Raw genomic sequence first — 20,418 nt, 5'->3', positions numbered from 1 at the left:
TGTGGATATTAGAATGCCTAGCCCACCCTTAGCTCGTCCCCCTTTGTTGCTTGGTGAACCTGCGAGCGAAAATGAGGCAAAACCATTTACCTCTAAATTCCCTGTTAGCCATGTCTCTTGCAGGAAGACTATATCATGCTCTTGAATAAAGTTGACAAATGATTGGTCAGTCGCCTTATTAAGCCAACCAGCAATGTTCCATGATAAAAATTTAAGATTGGCTTTATCACAATCGAGTCTTTGTCAATTATTAGCTAATGTACTTTTAGGGTTTGTCGCTTTATGTGTCGGTCGCCTATCGTCTTTGTAAGGCGGGCTATCCAGCCGTTCTATGATTTCAATAGGTGGATGCAAAGTGCTCACGTTTGTGAACACCAGATCTTTATTATGCATAAATTCCTTCTGTGGATACTCTGTTGCGGCCTGATTTTGGCCCAATTCTGTTTCGTCTAGGTATCTCATTTTGTCCCATACGTCTGGTGGGGTCACCTTAAGGATATTTCTCCTTCGGGGGGGGTGATGGAGTGCTCCCCTTGAAGGGTGGCACTTTCTCTCTTGGTGGAAAGTTAATTTCCGCTTTAATCTGAAGGTTACGTGTTGTGGACTTTTTTTGGTCCCCCGTAATAACCTCGTTGCCTGAAGCTCTCTCGGTCAGCTTGTCTCTTAGCTTGTCTAGTCTTCCCAAGACATCAGTTTGTATTAATGGTGGGAACGTCCAGAATTGGTCAATTAGGATATTTTCTTCCATAGTAAAGAAGTCCTCACCTTTGTTTGCAGGGCAATGCGGGTTCTGTTTGTCAGGCCAGAATTTTGAGGGTTGTTTCCCCTTTCTGAGATTTGCCTGCTTAGTTTTCAAAAGGGGGCTCAAAGGAGCCTTATTTTCAAAGAGCCTAAGTATTGTTGTCCGTGCTTTTAAAAAGGCAGGTCTTGACCTAAAAATGAACTTGGCCAGGTTCTGATCCCTAAAAGTGGTCAGTGCTCTCACTTAGTGACCATCATAATGTAAATATTCCACTGAGGTGATATCATTAGCATTAACCATTCCTGGCAGTATGTCATTTAGACTAGATACAAAGTTCATTATTCGCTGTTTCCCTGTAAGGAAGCCCTTAGGCTTCGGGAAGTTCGTGAATACCAGTTTTTGGGGATTTAGGATCAAATTCCAATCTCTTTCCTGACTGGAGGCTTGCCAGGTCTGAAGCGGGGTATCATCTCTACTAAACGCTTCCTCTTCCCCGCTGTTCGATTTGCGAAGTGTTTTATTGCCTTCATAGGTAGAGGCCTCTACTTCCGCAGCATCAGGTTTATTAAAAAGTTGGTTATCCAGGGACTGAGTTGTTACTTCTGCCTTCTCACTTGCTACTGGAGTCAGCCTTGACGAGTCCTCCTTAGCCGGTTGCTGTACAACTATCTTTGTTTCTCTCTTTTTACCCTTCTTTTTGCTGCTCCGAGTGGTCGAGTTATTTGGGGCCGAGGGAAGGAGTTTAAACAATTTCTGCCAATGGATGTTTCGATTACTGCAGGTGTACTTGGCTTTCCTTGTTGTTTTGATATTTTTACTTTTCTTCACTTTCTTCACTTTTACCCTTGAGTTATGTCTTTGCAGATTCTCCTTTATTACTGGTTTGTTCGTCCCCACTAGCTCAACTGTTTTATGTTCTTGTGACATATCATTTAATTTTGTCTCTTTTGATTGAGGTGTGAAATTTTCTACTAATGTCAGCAGTAGCCCATTTGTTATTGTTAGATAATTTTTTATGTTGGCAAGATCAGTACTTATTGCTAGGAAATAATCCAAAGGGCGGCCGTCGCTCAATTCTGTTTGAGAGAATTTTGAAATAGGTATCTGGTTTTGATGGGTTGATGTATTTTCTTCCGTGGGCAGCTGTTCCTTAGAAATAGAGGTATTTCCCTCCTGAAGTTCCTCGGCTAAAGCTAGTTCTTGCGCTAGGCTGCATTGGGAGTTAATATTTCCAGTATCTTGATATATCTCTTTAAAATTAGACGTCCAATCAAGAACAGTAAGAGAGGGGGGTATTACTTCATCAAGAATTAACTCTTTTTGTGGACTCATGTCCTCCTCCATCTTGGGAAAGTAATTTGTGATTTTGCTTTGTCTTTTACCAGGGCCCGAGGGGCTGATTGCCGGGTCAGGCAATATACCCAACTCCTTATATGTTCTTCTAGTGAAAACCATGGTAGAAGTTGTCATGATATAGAGAGAGGGCAGTTTACCCCGGGTGCGACTGCCTTAAATTGGGGGGCAAGTGGAGGTATCAATCTATTCCCACCTGCTCTCTGCAGCAGCCTCCCGATGTGCTCATCAACAGCCTCAATATATTTCTCTAATTTGAGTTCTCTGCTTTTAGATCTTGACAATTATCTTAAGCCCGTAGTTTTCACCTCAAACATGCGACCAGCGCTGCTTCACAAAAGCTGCAACCAGCTACTACACCTCCTCTTCAGCTGCGAAGAGGGAATGTTGACCCCAGCTAGTTCACACAGCTCCCCAGTTGGGCGGGGGTCAGTCAGTTCAGTTAACCCCCGAATCTCCAAGCTTTATCTTTCACTGTGTTCAACAGAGCTGGTGTCTACGGGCCAGTCTCAAAGCAGGGCTCACAGTCGTATCTCTCCTTACGCTCTTTCTCCAAGCACCGTTGGTCAGGTAAGCAGTTCACAATTCTGTCTTTAGACCTCCTCTCTCTGCTCTCAGTTCAGGCAACAGCGTTCTCTCCTCTCTAGCAGCCTTGACCCGGCAGCTGATAAGGAGGGAGGGAGTAGGCTGGGATGAGCTGGAGGCAGGCTGGGACAAGCTGAAGTTCACAGAGCCAACAGAGTTATAAAAAGCTCAGAGTCTTTAAAATGTTTTCCGTTTGTTAGAAGTTGTCATCCAGAGGGCAATTAAGATAAGGTTTTAAAAGAATAAAAAAGAATAAAAATGAGCGCCAGAGAGCGTGACTTGCCTCGGCGCCATCTTCGAAGAGGAATCTACAGGAAGAATTTATTTTATTTTGATCATGGCAGACCAACACAGCTACCTACCTGTATCTGTTATTACTATTAGTTCTTTAAACATTACAAGCACTGTTAGTGTTGGGAGTCATTCTTCAAAGAAACAGTAAGGATGTTTGTACCTTTAAGAACTGTTTCTGTGAGCTTTGAGCAGATTGGTTACAGCTGGTCATGACTATAAAAGAAGGAAAAGTTGCAGTTTGAACTTTGCCTGCAGGAAAAAACCCCACAAGCTTTGTTGTTGGTTGCTTTGTCATAAATCTTTATTTGATTTGGTTTTACACCGGTCTCGTGGTGTCAGTCTTCTGTCATCTGCCGCCAGAGGAAAAACCCCCTCTAACACTTATGGTTTCTCTCCTGTATGAAATCTTTGATGGGAGGTGAAACTAACCTTCCATCTGAATCTCTTTCCACATTCCAAGCACTGATAGGGTTTCTCCCCTGTATGAATTCTTTGATGGGAAGTAAGACTATCCCTCCGACTGAAGCTCTTTCTACATTCCAAGCATTGATAGGGTTTCTCCCCAGTATGAATTCTTTGATGGGAAGTGACTTTATCCCTATCACGAAAGCTCTTTCCACATTCCAAGCATTGATAGGGTTTCTGACCTGTATGAATTTTTTGATGGGTCAGGAGATGGGCCCTTTGGGTGAAGCTCTTTCCACATTCCAAGCACTGATATGGTTTCTCCCCTGTATGAATTCTTCGATGAGCAGCAAGTTTTCCCGTCTCACGAAAGCTCTTTCCACATTCCTGGCACTGATAGGGTTTCTCACCTGTATGAATCCTTTGATGGATGGTGAGTTCGTGGCTGTGAACGAAGCTCTTTCCACATTGGAAGCATTTATATGGTTTCTGACCTGTATGAATTCTTTGATGGGAAGTGAGAGTTTTCTTATGAATGAAGCTCTTTCCACATTCATGGCACTGAAAAGGTTTCTCCCCTGTATGAATTCTTTGATGGAAAGTAAGACTAGTCCTCCAATTGAAGCTCTTTCCGCATTCCAAGCACTGATAGGGTTTCTCCCCTGTATGAATTCTTCGATGGGAAGTGAGAATTTGGCGGTTACTGAAGCTCTTTCCACATTCCAAGCACTGATAGGGTTTCTCCCCAGTATGAATTCTTTGATGGTAAGTGAGACTGTGCCTCTGTCTGAAGCTCTTTCCACATTCCAGGCACTGATAGGGTTTCTCCCCTGTATGATTTATTTGATGGGAAGTGAGACTGTTCCTCTGACTGAAGCTCTTTCCACATTCCAAGCACTGATAGGGTTTCTCCCCTGTATGAATTCTTTCATGGGAAGTGAGATAACTCTTATCACTGAATCTCTTTCCACATTCCAAACACTGAAAGGGTTTCTCCCCTGTATGAATTCTGTGATGGGAAGTGAGCTCTGAGCTCTGTCTGAATCTCTTTCCACATTCCAAGCACTTATAGGGTGTCTCCCCTGTATGAATCCTTTGATGGGTTGTCAGATTGCTCCTCTGACAGAAGCACTTTCCACACTGCAAACACTGATAGGGTTTTTCTCCTGTATGAATTCTTTGATGGGAAATGAGAGAATCCTTCCGACTGAAGCTCTTTCCACATTCCAAGCACTGATACAATTTCTCTCCACTGTGAGTTCTTTCGTGTGAAGTAAGGCTATGCCTCCGAATGAAGCTGTGTCCTTGATGGGAGGTGGACTGGGAGCTCTGACGGATGTTATCTCCACACCCTGAATATTTATTTGACTTCTCCGCTGTGTGGATTCTGTTGTGGTCCCCTTTGTTCTTCCCTTCCAATTCATCACCATCTGCAATGAAGAGAGAAGCTAATTAGAGCCTCAGGAAGATTATTCCCCAGATTATTGAACGATGTTAATGAATTAAAAAATTCCTTCCAGTAGCACCTTAGAGACCAACTAAGTTTGTTATTGGTATGCGCTTTTGTGTGCATGCACACTTTTTCAGATACACTGAAACAGAAGTCACCAGACCCTTATATATAGTGAGAGGGTGGGGAGGGGTATTACTCAGAAGGATGGTGGGAATGGGTGATTGGCTGATAGGTGTGGTAATTTGTTGATGACTATTAACGACTGCAATTGGTCTTCCAGGAAAAGCAAGGCTGAGATGGCTAAAAATAGCTACATATACCATGAATAATGAGATAAGAATCCAATGTCTCTATTCAGACCAGGTCTCTCCATGGTTTTACGTTTGGTAAGAAGTTGCAATTCAGCAACTGCTCTTTCCAGTCTATTTCTGAAATTCTTTTGTAATAAGACAGCTGCTTTGAGATCTTGTTTAGAATGTCCCGGGAGACTGAAGTGTTCTCCTACTGGTTTCTCTGTCTTGTGATTCCTGATATCAGATTTATGTCCATTTATCCTTTGGTGTGAGAGGCGCTGTAGCTTAAGCCACAGAGCCTAGGATTTGCTGATTAGAATGTCGGAGGTTCGAATCCCCACCACGGGGTTAGCTCCCATTGCTTGGTCCCTGCTCCTGCCAACCTAGCAGTATGAAAGCACAAAAAGTGCAAGTAGATAAATAGGTACCGCTCCGGCGGGAAGGTAATCAGCGTTTCCATGCGCTGCTCTGCTTCGCCAGAATCAGCTTCGTCATGCTGGCCACTTGACCCGGAAGCTGTACAGCGGCTCCCTTGGCCAATAAAGCAAGATGAGCGCCACAACCCCAGAGTCGGTCACGACTGGACCTGATGGTCAGGGGTCCCTCTACCTTTACCTCTTATCCTTTGGCATAGAGTTTGGCCTGTTTGTCCAGTCGTGACCCTAAAAAATCTGAAGATGACATTTAAAAAAGCCTGGGTAGTTCAAAGAAGCCTGGCCATTGCTTAAAAAAGCTTGACGAAATGAAGAATATTCACAGAGAAAACAGTTGATATCCCTCCATTCAGGATTCATGGTGAGGATGTTGGAATCCCAGATGATGATAATAATAATAATAATAATAATAATAATAATAATAATAATAATAATAAATTATTTGTATTCCGCCCTTCCCGGCCAAAGCCGGGCTCGGAGCAGCTAACAACAGGTAAAAAAAGCACAGTGTACATAAAATCACACAGTCAATTAAAATACAACTTAGAATTAATTCAGAATCGTATTAATAGCAACCACCAGGTTAGAATTCTAGGATGATTACAGAAGGAGAGAGGTGGTCAGACTGTGCCTTGGCCAAAGGCCTGGTGGAACAGCTCTGTCTTGCAGGCCCTCAGGAAAGATGTCAAGTCCCGCAGGGCCCTAATCTCTTGTGACAGTGTTCCACCAGATCGGGGCCAAGGCCGAAAAGGCACTGGCTCTGGTTGAGGCCAGCCTAACCTCCCTGTGGCCTGGGACCTCCAAGATGTTTTTGCTTGAAGGCCGTAAGGTCCTCCATGGGGCAGACCAGGAGAGGCGGTCCCGTAGGTATGAGGTTCCTAGGCCGTATACGGCTTTAAAGGTTAAAACCAGCACCTTAAACCTGACACTTTACTCCACCAGGAGCCAGTGCAGCTGGTACAGAACTGGGTGAATGTGATCCTGCTGTGAGGACCCCGTAAGGAGTCTGTCACGGGGCTGCCAGGGAATGCGTCAGAGCTGAGGGAGGGGGAAGAACAAGAGCCGTTAGAAAAGACAGGAGAGGGAGAGGAGGACAAGTAAGCAGAAGGAACTCAAGCGGCGAGGATGCTCCCGGATGCTGGAGACCATCAACACCACTCAACCAGTTCAGAGGGAGGACAGAGAGAGAGTCAATGCCCACTCCTTCAGCACAGGACAGAAGGGGGTTAAAATGTAGGGAACAAAGGAGGCGCTTGGGGCTTCCCAAGCTCCTCTGCTGGAGGAGGAGCCAAAAGCTCCCACTGCCTGGATCTGCTACCGAGGATTCAAATGCATGAAGCTATGTCCTGTACCTTGTAAATATGTATGTAAATAAAGACTGCAAATATATCTCCGAGTGAGCAGAGGTATTTCTTGCGAAAGGCTTCCAGACCCACCACAGACTCCTGCCACGGCATTCTGCACCTGCTGGAGTTTCTGGGTCAGTCTCAAGGGCATCCCCACGTAGAGTGAGTTACAATAATCAAGCCTGGAGGTGACTGTCGCGTGGATCACAGTGGCTAGGTCAGGGCGAGAGAAGTAAGGAGCCAACTGCTCAGCTTTTCATCTCCATCAAAAAAGCGAAGGTTCATCACACAGAGCAGGGCTCAGGAAGGTTTAACTTGCCTGGGTCGGTTCAGCCCTGCGAAGATCCCGCCATGGTCTGGATCGCTCATGCGTCTGCGTCTGATTTCCGGCACCACGGAAGCAAGTCCCCGCTCTGGACTGGTTTAGTGCAGCAGGCGGGGACTCGCTGAGCGGGCGGATTGGTTCGGGGGTGGCTTGTGGCCCGTTTAAATGACCCCCCCCCTGGGCTTCAGGTTGCTGACCCCTGACAGAGGTATGTATGGAATTTCAAAACTGATTTTATGATCCAACAGGGAGTTTTACTGAGAGGGTCCATGATCCCACGATTCTCCTCCTTTACTTCCTTATGCAGAGCTCTTTGGACAGGATCCATGCCTTGTCTGTGAAACCTACGCGCCATCAGCAGTTGCCTCACTCTGATTGGTCTAAATTTAAATTTATACATAAATCACTCTCTTCAGTTTGAACCCCCCTCCCTTGTTCATGAGGAGACCAACAGAAGAGGAAAAGTGACTATAACTCACACTAAATCTAAGTACAATGGCCACAAAAGCTCCTGACTAGGCGTTCAGCTATGCAATGTTGAATGCTCTCTATTCTTTCCTGTTTCCCCATTTTTTGTTCCAGTTTAAAACATTTCATGAACCCAGAACTCACACACTGACCGCTAATGATGAATCGTATGTTACAGATATTCCTGCAAATAGATTCTGCTAGTTTTGAGATATACAAATGACATGAGAAGACCCGGTCTACATCAGGGGTTGGCAAGCTTTACCTCGCCTGGGCTGGCTCACTCTCACGGAGATCGCTCCGTGGGCAGGATCACGTGTGTACACACAGGACTCACCGAGCGGACGGCTCAGGGGCAGCTGAAATGACCCCCGTGAGTTGCTTGTGGCCCATGAGCCATAGATTGCTGACCCCCGGTCTACATATTTCATCATTTAGTGGTCCTATGATCCTTGTTTTTAAAAGCAAATAAAAGTTATTCCAAAAAGAAAAGAAAAAGGCAACACACGGAGGATGCAGGATTAGGATTCAGTTCCAGAAATTTGTGTACAGAAGTCTGATCCATGGAAAATGTGTAAAAGGAAGTAACCTTAAACCTAAACAGCATACAGCCTATAACTTTAGACCGTATTCAAGTTAATAGAAAAAAACAACAGCACTGTTTGTTCCATTTCAGTGGAAGAATAAGAACCAAAATTTCTTGCTGAAAAGTTTGTTTGCAACCTGTTTTCCCAAAGAAAACCAACTGTCGCTCATGATTCATACTCCATTGGGGGAAAATCAAAATTAGAAACAGAACTGTTAGAACCTAAAACTAAGACTTTGTCAAGGATGTATAACTTGCTGCTGAAATGGAATACTCAGGATGAAACGGTCAAATCTGCTATGATTAAATGGGCACAAGATGTTGGACATAACATAATGATGGCTGACTGGGAACAGTTGTGGACCACAGGTATGAAATTTACGGCATGTAATGCCCTAAGAAAGAATATTATGAAAATGATATTCAGGTGGTACATGACACCAGTCAAACTTGCAAAAATCTATCATTTGCCCGATAATAAATGTTGGAAATGTAAGGAAACTGAAGGTACATTCTTTCACCTTTGGTGGACGTGCCCAAGGGTTAAGGCTTTCTGGGAGATGATTTATAATGAAATGAAAAAGGTATTTAAATATACCTTCCTGAAGAAACCAGAGGCCTTTCTCCTGGGCATGGTCAGCCAATTGGTGCCAAAGAAGGACAGAACTTCTTTTATGTATGCCACAACAGCAGCAAAAATACTCATCACAAAGTACTGGAAGACACAAGATCTACCCACCTTGGAAGAATGGCAGATGAAGGTGATGGACTATATGGAACTGGCAGAAATGACTGGCAGAATCCGAGACCAGGGAGAAGAGTCGGTGGAAGAAGATTGGAAAAAGTTTAAAGACTATTTACGGAAATACTGTAAAATTAATGAATGTTAGAATGATGTTGGATTGAAACTAAGTGGTCTTTAGCTGTAATGCTATAAGGGAATATGAGAAAATTGGTATTAATAGGTAAAAAAAATTATTCTTATAATATTTAAAAATTGAAGATTAAGATGAATAAAAAGGGGAGGGATTTGCTGAAATAATAATTTGAACTGGAATACATAGAAGGAAGGCGTGAGGAGGTCCGGGGAAATAAGCAAATGAAAAATATGTTATGACAGAATTGTTTTTTTAAAAAACTATTTTTACTTTGCATTTTTCTTTTTTGTATTTTTGTCTTTTCTTTTTTACTTTGTATTTTTTCTTTTTGTATTTTTGTCTTCTCTCTTTTTACTTTGTAATTTCTTGAAAATTTTAATAAATATCTTTTTTAAAAAAAACAATTGCAAGAGCCAATCAAAAGTCGTGCCTCGGAAGTCGAAGAGGCTTCAAGAAGGCATTCTGTTCGACTTCTGAGGTTCAACTGTATTCCTAGCTCAAAATGCCTGCAGATTACAAAGGCGCAGGCAGGAAGCAGGTGGAGGAGCCCAAAAAAGTTCTCCCCTTCTCCATCTCCATCCGCCTGCCTGCGTCCCCCCGACCCCCAAACTGAGCAAAACCCAATACCTCTCCGGCTCCTTCCATCCACGTCCCCAGCTCCACTCCCTTGGGACTCACCAGATCTCTCGGAGGTCCCTGGGAGGGAACGCTCAGAGGTTGTGGGGAGGGATGCAGGAGACAACCTGACCAGGTCAACCGTCCATCTTCCTCCTTCCATCCTCGCTAGCTTTGCAGGATCCGTCTCTTTCATCCTTCCTGAGGAGTCAAGGAGCCAAAACAAGCTGGAGGGTCCTGGGAGAGAGGAAGAAGCAAAGGGAGCCTTAGAGGCCCTGCAGGGAGGTCCCGCCGGGTGCGCGAGGCTTGGGGCGGCAGCCTGTCACCCGAAGCACGGGGAGCCCTTCGGAGAGCTCCCCTTGCTTTGGGCGAGTGTCTGCAAGCCTCGTGTGCCCGGCAGGAGGTCCCGCCGGGTGCGCGAGGCTTGGGGCGGCAGCCTGTCACCCGAAGCACGGGGAGCCCTTCGGAGAGCTCCCCTTGCTTTGGGCGAGTGTCTGCAAGCCTCGCGCGCCCAGCAGGAGGTCCCGCCGGGTGCGCGAGGCTTGGGGCGGCAGCCTATCGCCCGAAGCACGGGGAGCCCTTCGGAGAGGTCCCCTTGCTTTGGGCGAGAAGTCTCTGCTGCCCCGGGCGATCTTAAAATGCTGGCGGGCGGGAGTGAAGCGTTCGCTCCCGCCCCCCAGCATTTTAAAATCTCCCCGGGACAGCAGAGACTTCGCTCCCGCCCACCAGCATTTTAAAATCGCCCCGGACAGCAGGGGCTTTTAAAATGCTGGCGGTCGGCAGCAAAGCCCTCCTGTCCCCGGAGCTTGCGGGGCGGGAGGTGGGAAGAAGGGCTTTTTTCCCCACCGCCAGCCTTCAGAACAGCCTTCTGAAGGCTGGCAGTGGGAAGAAAAGCCCTTGTTCCCCCCCCCCCAGCCTTCAGAAGAGGTCGGGGGACAGACTGTCCCTGGACCTGGTCTGAAGGCGGTTTCCCTAGGAACGCATTAATTGATTTTCAATGCATTCCTATGGGAAACCGTGCATCGCAAGACGAAAAACTCGCAAGAAGAAAAAACTTGCGGAACGAATTAATTTCGTCGTGCGAGGCACCACTGTACCTATCAGGATAGTAAGGATTTTATCACAGTCGGGGGAGGGGAAAGGATTTTATGTGTTCCATGTCCTCTGTTAGTAGCACAAGGCACCCAGTTATTGATAATCGCTCCTCATTTGTCCCAGGATGTTGGGAGAAGGAGTCTTTTATCCTTGCTTTAGCATTTCCTGAGAATACATCTAAAATCTGCTTTGACATTAGTTTGCCTACTTGTTTAGCCTGAATAGGGGAGAGACATGTGTTGTTGCATCTGGGACAGAGGAAGTGGTCCGGTTGTGACGCTGCAGATGCAGACGGGCTTTTCTTCTCCCTGTGCTCAAAGCCCCCTCCCCAAAAAGGAAGGCAGCATCTGGATCCCAAGGAAGAACAGAGCTGCAGACCTCCTGCGAACTCACCCCCTCCCTGGCTTGGCAGAGAGGACAAGGGAGGACCAGTGTGGTGTGGTGGTAAAGAGCGGTGGACTCGTAATCTGGGGAACCGGGTTCGCGTCTCCGCTCCTCCACCTGCAGCTGCTGGGTGACCTTGGGCCAGTCACACTTCTTGAAGTCTCTCAGCCCCACTCACCTCACAGAGTGTCTGTTGTGGGGGAGGAAGGGAAAGGAGAATGTGAGCCGCTTGGAGACTCCTTAAAGGGAGTGATAAAGTGGGATATCAAATCCAAACTCCTCCTCTTCTTCTCTCTTCTCCCCCCACCATGCATGATCTGAACAGGGACCCCAATCTCCCCATTGCACTCTCGGGGGGAAGAGAGAGGAGACTCACCGGATTCCAGGAGGGGCTCCAAGGAAGCTTTTGTAAAGGAGAGAGAAGAAAGCAACCTCCTCTCCGCTTGCAGGAAGGGATGTGGGAGGGAGGGAATTTAGCCATGGAGGACCTTGACCCCCCCCTCACTTCCTGTCCTCTCTAGGAATCCAGCTTTGCTCCTTTTAACCCTTGCATAGCCGAGGGCACCCCTCCCTCTCCGCAGTTTTCCTGCTTCTGCTTCTGCGCCTGCGCTCAAGGGGCTGCCCCCCCCCCCCGTCTGTGCCAAGGACTCTGCCCCAAGGAGCCCACATCTGACCCAGACTAACCGAAAGAGAGACGGGGGTGGCCATGGGGGGGGGTTACCTTGGCTCTCCCCCTCCTCCAACATAGAGGCTCCTGAATCCCAAGGAAAGGCTGGGAGGGAGAAGAGGCTAAGAAATGGCTCCATCAAGACACCCCTCAAAAAAACAAGACACCCTCCCGATCAGCGAGTGGGGGGAAGAATGGGGGGGGAGGGGCTTCCCAGCCAGGAGATCCCTCCCCCTCCGGAAATAATCTCCCCCCCCCCCCCGCCAAGCGGACTTTCCTGCTTCTGTAGCCCAGGAAGAGAGACAGAGGAGGAAGTGTCCCACGCGAGGAATGAAACAGACACGCCATCCTGGGGGGGGGGAGGTGTGGAAGCCCCCCCCCCCGTAAAAGCACCACAGGCAGGAAAGGCGAAGCCCACTATTGGGGAGGGAGGGAGAGGGGCACATGCTGCTCAGGGGGCAGCCCCCCCCACTCTGGGACTCTTCCCCCCCCTCCCAACTCCATCCCTTCCCTGCCTTTCCTGTCAGAAAACCAGTTTATACTGGGCTCTCAGAACCATTTGACCCCATTTCTATATAAATGATGGAGATTTCCTACACATTAAATTTGAAAAGAAAAATACTGTTGTTTACTACGTGGCCAAAATCATTTCTAAATATAATACAACCGATTTTCAAGTGTCATATCTCAGGGGAAAACCAGGATCTTGTATGTTGTTTTGCAGTTGCCAAAACCAAATTTATGAAAGGGCTCATCTCTTTATCCTTTATCTCTTTACAGTGGTACATCGGGTTAAGAACTTAATTCGTTCTGAAACTGTTCTTAACCTGAAGCACCACTTTAGCTAATGAGCTAGTTATTTAAACAAAAGTTTTTCTTACCATGAATTTCAGTTTACAGATGGGGGGGGGCGACATTCCACCCTCCTCTATCTTCCTCCGCTTCAGTGCATTGCAGCATTTGTTGCCTCCAGTGAGGGCGGCTGTTGGTTTATGATTGACATGGGGAGGAACTTACGGGCCTGTCTCTGTAAACTGAACTTCAGGGTAAGAAAAAATTCTGTTTTAAAAATTATTTCTGATTCATTTTTTGATTGTTTTCAAGAGTTGTTTCTAGCAATAATGTTAGTGTTTCAGTCTCATTATAAGTCACATTCAGATTTGTTTATTTTTAAAATCCAGTCATTTCAAATATATATGTAGGAGAAATTCAAAAAGAGATTACCCACATATAAAAACCGAAAAGAAAAGGATGCAGTCTCCAGGTGGAAAGATAGGCCTTTATTGAAAAACAAATGTTCATGCAAAGAACCACATCCAAAACAATGTTTTTTTTAATAAATACACTTCCAGATTGCACATGTCATTCCTATTAACCAATCACAGAATCACAGCAATCTTAATAGTTGCAACCCAATGTCACAATAATCATTTGGCTCTTCAGATCAACCCTCCTCATAATATATCATGTGATTACATATAACATTCAACAGTCCCCCTAGAGTCCAACACTTTATTCTTTTCAGAATTCCAGAACTGACATTTGCTATGTACAGGACCTAAAAGCAGCTGGTTCTGTAACGTAAAAAGTAGGCAGGCACAGGCTTTTTCAGTTTAGCAAGGCAATAGGCTAAAAAGAAAACAGAATAATCCAAATGCAGTTTTATGAAATTGTTATTTTCTCCAACGTATGCATGTTATAATGGAAACTTGGGCCAAAGTGTTGCCACAGGAACTAGGGAGCTAAAGATGCTTATGGCAGTGGGGCAGAAGGTCAAGGCTAAAGTCGTTGAGGGCAGAAACTGGAAAATACTGGTTCCTTCTGGAGTTTGTGGTCTCTCCTTCAATGGTGGTTTTTGAGAAGAGGTTGGATGGCCATCTCTTAGGGATGCTTGAAGTGAGATTCCTGTGTTGCAGAGGGTTGGACTGGATGACCCCAGGGTACTTGCAACTCTTGTAGGGACGCGGGTGGCAATGTGGTCTAAACCACTGAGCCTCTTAGGCTCTGCTGTTCCGTAAGTGTGCTGATGCTTCTTGGCATCAGTTGCTGTGATGTTCAGGCTGAAGAAAGCTTTTGTAGCTCCCGATCAACCAGGAGGGAGACAGCATGCCAGGCAGGCATGTATCTTTATCAAGGTCCTACTCGTGTAGGATGAGCCTAACATTGGTTATGGGCCCAGGGATCAGGGCCACAGACCCAGGGTCAGTAGAGGAAAGACTGGGGGCTGTTTTTGTCCGGGTTGGAGTTTCCTGGAACCGGCACCGTGAAGCAAGCCTCTTCAGAGACGGAAGAGAAAAAGCAGATAGATTGTGAGTACAGCGGCTGCCTAAAAGTGAAAGTAGGCTGCCTGGAACGTTTGTGCAGCTGCCAAGTAGCTTGAACAGAGAAGCTTTGATTTATGACTGCTTCTGAGTGTTCTTGGCTCCGTTTAATCTCTTGGACAGACACTGAGCAGGAACAGATCCCATTCCCTAAGTTTACGTGGAGGGAACTGGGAGGAAGAAGTCCCATCCCCTGAGTTAGGTAAATGGGGGAAATAAAGGACCAAAGTGGTAAGGACCTAACAGAAGCAGAAGACACCAAGAAGAGGTGTCAAAAATACACAGAGGAATTGCTCCAGAAAGATATGGATCGTTCACCCCAGGTAGTGTTGTTGCTGACCTTGAGCCAGACATCCTGGAGAGTGAAGTCAAATGGGCCTTAGAAAGCACTACTAATAACAAGGTCAGTGGAGGTGATGATATTCCCACTGAACTATTTAAAACTTTAAAATATTATAGTGTTAAGGTGCTACACTCAATATGCCAGCAAGTGTAGAAAATTCAGCAGTGGCCAGAGGATTGGAGAATGTCAGTCTACATCCCAATTCCAAAGAAGGGATGTGCCAAAGAATGCTCCAACTACCGCACAATTGCGCTCATTTCACATGCTAGCAAGGTTATGCTTCAAATTCTACAAGGCAGGCTTAAGCAGTATGGGGACCGAGAACTCCCAGAAGTGCAAGCTGGATTTCGAAGGGGCAGAGGAACCAGAGACCAAATTGCAAACATGCACTGGATTATGGAGAAAGCTAGAGAGTTCCAGAACGACATTGACTTCTGCTTCATTGACTAAGCAAAAGGATTTGACTGTGTTAACCACAGCAAACTATGGCAAGTTCTTAAAGAAATGGGAGTGCCTGATCACCTCATCAGTCTCCTGAAAAATCTCTATGAGGGAAAAGAAGCTACAGTTAGAACTGGATATAAAACAACTGATTGGTTCAAAATTGAGAAAGGAGTACAACAAGGCTGTATATTATCTCCCTGCTTATTTCATTTATATGCAGAATTCATCATGCGAAAGGCTGGAGTGGATCAATCCCAAGCCGGAATTAAGATTGCCGGAAGAAATATCAACAACCTCAGATATGCAGATGACACAACCTTGATGGCAGAAAGAGGAGGGTGCAAAATATGGTCTGAAGCTCAACAACAACAAAATGAAGATCATGGCCACTGGGTCGATCACCTCCTGGCAAATAGAAGGGGAAGAAATGGAGGCAGTGAGAGATTTTACTTCCTTGGGTTCCATGATCACTGCAGATGGTGACGGCAGTCACGAAATTAAATGACACCTGCTTCTTGGGAGAAAAGCAACGACAAACCTAGTGTCAGGAGTGCGTGCAGGAGCCAGGCCCCGTGACCAGAACGACTTTGCAGGACTGGGGCCTTCCTAAGTTTGTTCTGAAGAGGCAAGGCGCAGCCGCACAAGTGAGTAACTCACAGCACCTGGTGGCAAGAGCCAGGAAGGGATATAAGGTCAGTATTTCCCTTTGGCTCTTTGCCACAGCAACACGTTTCCTGCCTTGCTGCGTTTGGCTTCTTGCTTCCCGACCCTTGGCCCCTTGACTTCAAGATTCCTTGCTTCTTGACCCTCGGACTCTCGACTTCGTGACTCCCTGCTTCCTGACCCTTGGACCCCCTGGCTTCTAGACTCTCGTTCCTGCTTCCACCCTGCCATCTTACCCCCAGTCTCGACGTCCTCAGCCGGGACTTCAATTGCCCATAGACTGGACCGTGACACCTAGACAGCATCTTAAAAAGCAGGCACATCACCTTGCTGACAAAGGTCCATATAGTTAAAGCTATGGTTTTCCCAGTAGTGATGTATGGAAGTGAGAGCTGGGCCATCAAGAAGGCTGATTGCCTAAGAATGGATGCTTTTGAATTATGGTGCTGGAGGAGACTCTTGAGAGTCCCATGGACTGCATGAAGATCAAACATCCATTCTGAAGGAAATCAGCCCTGAGTGCTGACTGGAAGGACAGATCCTGAAGCTGAGGCTCCAATACTTTGGCCACCTCATGAGAAGAAAAGACTCCCTAGAAAAGACCCTGATGTTGGGAAAGATGGAGGGCACAAGGAGAAGGAGACAACAGAGGATGAGATGGTTGTTCTCAAAGCTACCAACATGAGTCTGACCAAAGTGCAGGAGACACTGGAAGACAGGAGTGCCTGGCGTGCTCTGGTCCAGGGGGTCACGAAGAGTCAGACACAACTAAAGAACAACGCCACTTGATGTTTTATGATGTTTTCAATATTCTGTCGGGAGCTGCCCAGTGTGGCTGTGGGACACCAGCCAGATGGGCAGCGTACAAGTAATAAATTATTTTTTTTAAAAAAAAATCTTTCAGTAGCACCTTAAGGACCAACTAATTTTATTCATGCCTGGTATCTGTAGTAGTGTACATGCACACGAAAGCTCATACCAATAACAAACTTAGTTGGCCTTTAAGGTGCTCCTGGAAGAATAATTAAAAAAAAATATTAAACGGTCACAGACCAGATTAACTCGTACAGCTAGTCAACGAAGCATAACACCGGAAAAAACAAATAACAATTTCAATACAAATTAGGCCATAACAGCAATTTAAAATTAGACAACATACATAAAATTAAGTATTTGCCTTCGCCTGCATATTGACATTGGAAAGCTCTTGTTTCCTGCGCCTAATAGCGGCTACACAAAATTTGGCCACATTGGTTGTAATTTCAGGAATCTTATCTTCTATCAAGGCTCTCAGACGTTGGAGTTCTGGTTCATTTTTACGCTTTTGTAAAACTGGGGCAATAAAGGTCAGGCGTAGATCCTCGTAGTAACTACAGTGCAGCAATACATGCAGACTTGTTTCCACTTCCGATGAGCCACATGGACAAACACGTGACTCATATGGTTTGCCCTCATATCTGCCTAGCAGCAGGGCAGAGGGCAGAACGTTAAATCTGGCCAGGGTAAAGGAGTGTCTGTACTTAGGTATTTGTAGATCAGCCAAATAATTTGCGGGTGAGAACCCTCTCCCAAAGTCTCTAATTATGGCATGTTTATCCATTTTGCCCATATGACATTGCAGCTCTATGTCCCTAATGCGTTGGAGCACTTGACTTCTGGCTCTCTCATATCCTGCCGCTATCAAGATCTGCGGGGAGAATCCCAAGCTTCTTATCTTTTCAAACAGGGAAGCTTTCCAGGTGGAGTGAAAGGTGTCTAAGAGTGTTAAAGGAGCCAAACCGACCGGGGAAAAAATAAGTTTTAACCAGTAGTGTATCTTTAGAATCCACAGCCGCGCATTAACGGGTGGTTGTCCAACTTCTAAGCGGACAGCTATATTAGATACACAGGGGGGGGGGATCCCCAATAAACACTGATAGAATTTTGTTTGAAATGCCTCCATAGGCGCAAAATTTTTAAAACTGCAAACCTGGGATCCATAAGTAAGTTGTGGGAGTATTTTTGCAGCAAAAACCTGAGAGGCCGCCAGAACGTATTTACCCCCTTTCCCATGGAAAAATCTTGTAAGGGCTTTATTGGCCCTTCCTGCATTGGCAATGGCGTTTTTCATCTGTTGATGCCACGAGACCCTTTCCTGAAAAGTTATTCCCAGGTATTTGAAAGTTGCTACCTGGTCAATAGGTTGACCGTTAATTCTCCATTTGTGTTTCCTTCTTTTTTTAAAAAACACCATAATTTTGGATTTGCTGTAATTTATTGCTAGTTCTTCCGCTTGACAGTAGTCAGCAAGTGATCTCAAAAGCTTCCTCAAGCCAACGCAGGAAAAGGAAAGTAGGACTGCATCGTCCGCATACAGAAGCACTGGGAGGGGTATACCTGCCAGTTTGGGAGGGTGGGCATTTTCTTTCGCCATATTTACTGCTAGAGAGTTGATATAAAAATTAAATAGCATTGGCGCGAGGACACATCCTTGTTTTACCCCATGAAGCGTTTGAATCCCTTTGGTTAGATGGCCTGACCGATCGCATCTTACCCTCACCCTGGTGTTTTCGTATAGTCCACGGATAAGGCGTAATAAGCATTTATCTATGTTTGTAGCGCCAAGCTTTTCCCAGAGTCTATCCCTTGGTATTAAATCAAAAGCTGATTTAAAATCCACAAATGCTGCATATAAAGACCCCCCTTTTCTAGAGTATTTGTCTGCCAGGTGTTGAAGGGTAAGGGCCTGGTCTATGGTTGAACGCTTTGCTCTAAAACCAGCTTGAGCTTCTGATAGAATATGCTCTCTTTCCATCCACTCCACTAATTTATCACATAAATGAGCAGCATACAGTTTGCTAAAAATACTTAATAGACTGATTGGTCTATAGTTAGCTGGCTCAGTTCTGTTTCCTTTCTTAAATATTGGAATGATGATGGCTAAACCCCAATCCTCAGGGATAATAGCCGCTTGATTTATACTAGTAAACAAGGCGGCTAGCACAGGGGCCCACCATTCAACGTTTGCCTTAAGAATTTCTGGTGGGATATTGTCAGCACCCGGGGCTTTCCCTGATTTAAGAGATTGAATAAGGCCAGTAGCTTCTTCTATGGTTACAGGGGGCCATTCCTTGCCAATTTTGCTTGAAGCAGGAAGCAGAACTGGGGCCAGTTGATTTGGTGAATATAGTGAAAGGAAATAGGCCTCCCATGCTCCAGCGGGTATAGAGTATTCGACCTCAATCGGGGAGTCTCTCCAGCTTTTTGCCACTGTTTTCCAAAATGTGGCAGAATCTTTCCTTTGGGAGGCCTCCACTAGGCACTGCCATTCCTCCCTTTGCGCCTGGAGCTTTTTCTTGTTAAACAAAGCTTTATAGCTGCGTTTTAACTCAAACCAGTCTAATGGAAGCGAAGGTAAGTTCGCTAACCTATAGTTCCTGTACTTATCCAGCAGGAGGCGTTTCATAGCCATGCATTCTTGGTCAAACCAAGGTTTGGATTTATGAAAGTGTAGAGATTGCCATGGTGTTTTTTTGTTGGTCAGATAAGGTTGTAGAGACGAGATCAGTTCGCAGAACATATCTAATCTAGCCTCAGGAGTTGGGGAATTGACAAGGTTCTCCTTTCTAGCAAGAAAAGTATCTGAGTGAAGTCTTTCCGATATTTCATCACTCAATTTGCTGGACCATTTAATGCGTGAGTATCTTAGCTCCATGTTTTCGAAACATGGGGCTACAAGTTTATCAGAACATAATAAATCTTTTCTTACATCCAGTATTAAACAGAGCGGTAGATGGTCACTGTCAACCCTCTCCACCACTTTACATTCCCGTGCTCTGCTCAGAAGGTTAGATGACACCAGGACGTAATCAATAGTGGAGGCTCCCCTGTTGGATATAAATGTAAATTCCCCACTGGGTTCTCTGTCAACACGACCATTTAATACAGTCAGATCCAGATTGTTGGAAAAACGTAGAAGACATAAGCCTGCGTAGTTGCAGCCCTTGTCTTTTGAGAGCCTTGGGGGAATAGAATGGGCTTCTTCAGAAACGGGAGGTATGTCATGAAAATGGGCATATAACGCTTCGTCTGATTGGCCAATTCTGGCATTTAAATCCCCAGCCAGCAGCATTGCTGCTGCAGGAGTTTGATTCATTAGCTCATCGACATGAGTCTATCCTATGCCAGAGATTTTTAATAGGCTGCTTGCCTCTTTGGGGAGGGGCATATATATTAATCAAAAGAAGTGTGCAATACCTGCATTTCATTAATAATGCCATGGCCACACTGCTCAGAGGCTCCAGCTCGACGAAAGATGCTCTTAGCCTTGTGGATATTAGAATGCCTAGCCTAGCCCACCCTTAGCTCGTCCCCCTTTGTTGCTTGGTGAACCTGCAAGCGAAAATGAGGCAAAACCATTTACCTCTAGATTCCCTGTTAGCCATGTCTCTTGCAGGAAGACTATATCATGCTCTTGAATAAAGTTGACAAATGATTGGTCAGTCGCCTTATTAAGCCAACCAGCAATGTTCCATGATAAAAATTTAAGATTGGCTTTATCACAATCGAGTCTTTGTCAATTATTAGTTAACGTACTTTTAGGGTTTGTCGCTTTATGTGTTGGTCGCCTATCGTCTTTGTAAGGCGGGCTATCCAGCCATTCTATGATTTCAATAGGTGGATGCAAAGTGCTCACGTTAGTGGACACCAGGTCTTTATTATGCATAAATTCCTTCTGTGGATAC

The 20,418-nt window shown here is 45.6% G+C and overlaps 1 protein-coding gene across 1 annotated transcript in view; it reads right to left on the bottom strand.

Moving 5' to 3' along the window:
* Positions 1-3,246: 3,246 nt before the first annotated feature.
* Positions 3,247-20,418, bottom strand: part of LOC308580502 (uncharacterized protein) — a 48,278-nt gene continuing 31,106 nt past the window's right edge. The window contains exons 4-5 of the mRNA XM_081182227.1: positions 9,790-10,014; positions 3,247-4,809 (exon numbers count right to left, since the gene is read on the bottom strand). Of these exons, the coding sequence (XP_081038353.1) occupies positions 3,356-4,809; positions 9,790-10,014 (1,679 nt within the window). The 3' untranslated portion in view covers positions 3,247-3,355. The remainder of the gene's footprint in view (positions 4,810-9,789; positions 10,015-20,418) is intronic.

Source organism: Podarcis bocagei (genome assembly GCF_964188305.1).
Source record: "Podarcis bocagei genome assembly, chromosome: 2".
Taxonomy (NCBI): Eukaryota; Metazoa; Chordata; class Lepidosauria; order Squamata; family Lacertidae; genus Podarcis; species Podarcis bocagei.
The sequence above is the reverse complement of the archived record's forward strand: the minus strand, read 5'-3'. Positions and strand labels throughout refer to the sequence as shown.